The sequence below is a fragment of the Parasteatoda tepidariorum genome, chromosome 9 (assembly GCF_043381705.1).
Source record: "Parasteatoda tepidariorum isolate YZ-2023 chromosome 9, CAS_Ptep_4.0, whole genome shotgun sequence".
Classification (NCBI taxonomy): Eukaryota; Metazoa; Arthropoda; class Arachnida; order Araneae; family Theridiidae; genus Parasteatoda; species Parasteatoda tepidariorum.
Window position 1 is genome coordinate 78375047 of NC_092212.1, and position 3705 is coordinate 78378751.

At 31.1% G+C, this 3705-nt stretch overlaps 1 protein-coding gene across 1 annotated transcript in view; it reads left to right on the forward strand.

Annotated features, from left to right (window-relative positions):
- LOC139426580 (putative leucine-rich repeat-containing protein DDB_G0290503) overlaps positions 1 to 3705 on the forward strand; it is a 9332-nt gene that overhangs the window by 1830 nt on the left and 3797 nt on the right. The window contains exons 2-4 of the mRNA XM_071185875.1: positions 2001 to 2193; positions 2640 to 2729; positions 3172 to 3363. Of these exons, the coding sequence (XP_071041976.1) occupies positions 2001 to 2193; positions 2640 to 2729; positions 3172 to 3363 (475 nt within the window). The remainder of the gene's footprint in view (positions 1 to 2000; positions 2194 to 2639; positions 2730 to 3171; positions 3364 to 3705) is intronic.

A 3705-nucleotide genomic window follows, 5' to 3' on the forward strand; every position in this document is an offset into this window, starting at 1 on the left:
AGTGGCACAACTCAAAAAACGCGCATTTTGGACTAAGAACAGGTGTAAATATGAAAAGACACATTCTTTTCAGCAGCAATACTATCACATCTCATAATTCAACTTGAAGGTAATCTTCATTGAAGCAAACTAAAGCACTTCATATGCATTTTCATTAGCAATGAAAACTTTAAATCCACTCAAAAACTTGATTTTTTGAGTTGTGCAACTGGTATACAATTGGTGTATCTGAATAGATCTCATCTGCATCGATGCGGGGCACTTCGTGGCTTTGCCGACTCCGAAACCGCCCGGTATTGGAGAGCTAGAGAACGCCTGAGGCTTCAATGACTTCGGTCAATATTTGTAATTGCTTGCTCATTGTTTCATACGGGCTTGTTTTTATAAATGCATGCCATTGGAAATATGAAAAAAATAAAAAAAAGTGCATATAGACGCTTTAGTTGTTCTACCTTAAAAAATTTCTATTAGTTTTCTAAATTTTATAATACTTTCATTTAAAAGATAATATTATTAAGTTAGAAAATAAGAAATTTGTGTTTTAGAAAAAGCGTTAAAGCATTCTATAAGATGTTGTTAAAGCAAAGAGTTTTAGTATCAGAGTTTAAGAAAATTAAACGTCTTGAAACTGATATACCGTTTGGACGATTAAGAATTAGCATATTTTTAATTAAAATTACCTGTGAAAATTAAATTCAGAATTTCTTAATTTTTGATGATTAATATTAGCCTGCATGCTTGTTTCTAGCACAGGTTTTTACTTCATTATTTTACGCTATGAACTTAGTGAACCATTATTAGGCCAAGAAAAAAAAACTCGTTTTTTAATGACATACAAACTACTTAACGTGGCGGGCTGGTAAACATTGAAATATGATCCAAAAAATATTGGCAACATGCAACAGAAAATGACGTGGCAATCGTTGAAGACTTTCAAAAAGTATAAAGAAAGATTAGTCTGTAATAATGGTTTTGAAAAATCGAATTTCGTATTTTCAGTATTGCACCCGACATAAAGTGTTTTTGTCTTTTATCCATACATCTATACATAATAGTAAACGCGGCTGTGTGTGTGTCTGTTTGTCAGTCTGTCTGTTTGTAATCACAATCTATCGCCCCAGAAGCCTCGCCCAGGCACGAAACTCGGCACGTAATTGTGTTTTGACATAATGAGGAAGAATTTTTTTTCTTTTTCAAAAATTTGGATTAGTTTTTTAGTTATCTGTCATTTTGTAAGAAAATCTATGCTTTCTCGTCTTCAAAGAGCCATATTCAAAAATATATTAAGAAATGCATATACATTTCTCCACTCTTATAAATGTATGCTAATGCGAACCTTACAATTGAAATATTAATTTTCGTCAACTTAAACCAATAATATACGAAGGAATTAATAATTTAATTGTAAGGTTCGCATTAGTTTACGTTTATCAAAGTGGAGAAAAGTTTAACTTTTGTATTAAAAATGTGGCAACATATTCGATACGTAAATAGAACGCTTCATATTTGTCGCTGTTTATAATTGTTATAATAAGTTTTTCTTCTTCTTTCCACGCTCTATTTTTATTTCTTAAGCGAAGACGATAATTTTTGTAGAGATATAGAAATAGAAATTCATACCATAAAAAATTAATTCTTTTTCGTGTTCTTTTCATGTATTTAGCATTTTAGTTTTTTTTTCTTAAGCGTTGTAGTATAATATATAAAATAGGAATTTAATTGTTTTTGAAGGATCGATCCCACTTACCTTGGATCTCTTTGGTTTTTCTATTCTTTATTTTAACAGTTTTTATTAAATGCAATTAGTTATTTTCAGAAAGTTTCAGTTTGCAGGTAAGCACTCAGATTTTAATATTGAAGTTTCATGATTTGCTTTCATAGTAATTGTTGTTCTAAAGTATTCGTTGACTTCTTAAAAACCCGATTACTGACATGGCAGAACCGCCTTCCAAAAAACTTTGTATTTTGTCAAAGAAAAAGATATTAAGAGAATCTCAAAGAAGAAGAAAGGCCCAAGAAATTCTGTGGAACGTCAAGGAAGGATGGAACATGACCGAATTTCGACAAGCAATTCTAGAGCCCAAGAAGTATCAGAGAAACGTAAAAGAAGATTAGAAGAGGATCGTGTCTCAACTAGCAGTGCTAGGGCCCGAGAAACATCTGAGGAACGTCAAAAAAGATTGGAAGAGGATCGTGTTTAATATTCAGCTATTGGCCAATGATGAATTCGAAAGCAACTTTTGTATGCTTTTACAATTTCTGAGGCCTTAAAAAAAAAAAAAAAAAAAAAAATCTCCACCTGATAGTTATATTATAGGTTAGGTTACCATAGGCCTTAGGTTACCATTGCAAATTTACATCTCCAAACATCCTCAAGAGCTATAACACATCTGCAGAACTGGATATGAAGACAAAATTGCAGGACAGGAACACTTTAATTGTCCACTAATCTTCAGATTTCCTGCTATGTTTCAAAAATCTTTATTTGTGAAAACCTTTAGCGTGGTGGACAGCTGGCCGCCTTAGGCGGCTAGTATAATATAAAGATAAATATCATAGATTGTTGACATCGTGTAAAACTGCTAGAGCTTGAAATTTTCATGAATTCTTGAGTAATTTAAAATCTTTTATTTATGTAGATGAGAAACGTATTGAATCGAGAAGTAACAATAATGAGGTTCTGTCTGGTGAAGAAAAAAAGCCCTTTACTCTTGAAATTCTATTCAAAGGTAAGAGAATAATATCATCATTAAGAAAAATATCACTATTATTAGTATTTCTATTAAAGCAAAAGATTTGCTTTAAATGAAAAGTGGTTTGGTTAAGATATTTTTGGTTTAAACTAATAAATCTGCAATTATTTTTTCTTCGCAACGCACCAAAAGATAAATAATTTGCTGGAATCTTGACGATTTTTCACTTTTAAAAACGAGCATGACGGACCGTTTGGTTTCCAGATGAATCAAGCACCTTTTGTCTGCAAAGACACTCACAGTTTCGTCAGAAGTACATAAAAAGTGGGTAAAATTTCTTGAACAGTGTCATTTTTATCCATGTGAAAATTATAATTCTCAAAATTCCCTTTTTAATTACCATAATTCTTATGCACACCATTGAATACATTAACTTAGAACTTCTACCTGCAATGACAATATTTTTTTTCAATTCCAGTTTCTGATGTTAATTGCCACCTCTATCGGAAAGGAAAAGAAGTCAAGGGAAAAGGCATAAAAATAAATGTCACCACGGAAAAGGCTGTCATCACCTTAAAAAGACCTAAATATAACGACAGCGGACATTATGAAGCTCTGCTCAGTAATTCTACCATCAAGGATACATTGAAGTTTTACTTCAGTTTTTATAGTGAGTTCTAGAAATCTAACACTATTACACACACTATATATATATATATAATTGTGTTTTGACATAATGAGGAAGTATTTTTTTTCTTTTTCAAAAATTTGGATTAGTTTTTTAGTTATCAGTCATTTTGTAAGAAAATCTATGCTTTTTCGTCTTCAAAGAGCCATATTCAAAAAACTATAAAAAAATGCATATACTTTTCTCCACTCTTATAAATGTATGCTAATGCGAACCTTACAATTGAAATATTAATTTTCGACAACTTAAACCAATAATATACGAAGGAATTAATAATTTAATTGTAAGGTTCGCATTAGTTTACATTTATCAAAGTGGATAAAA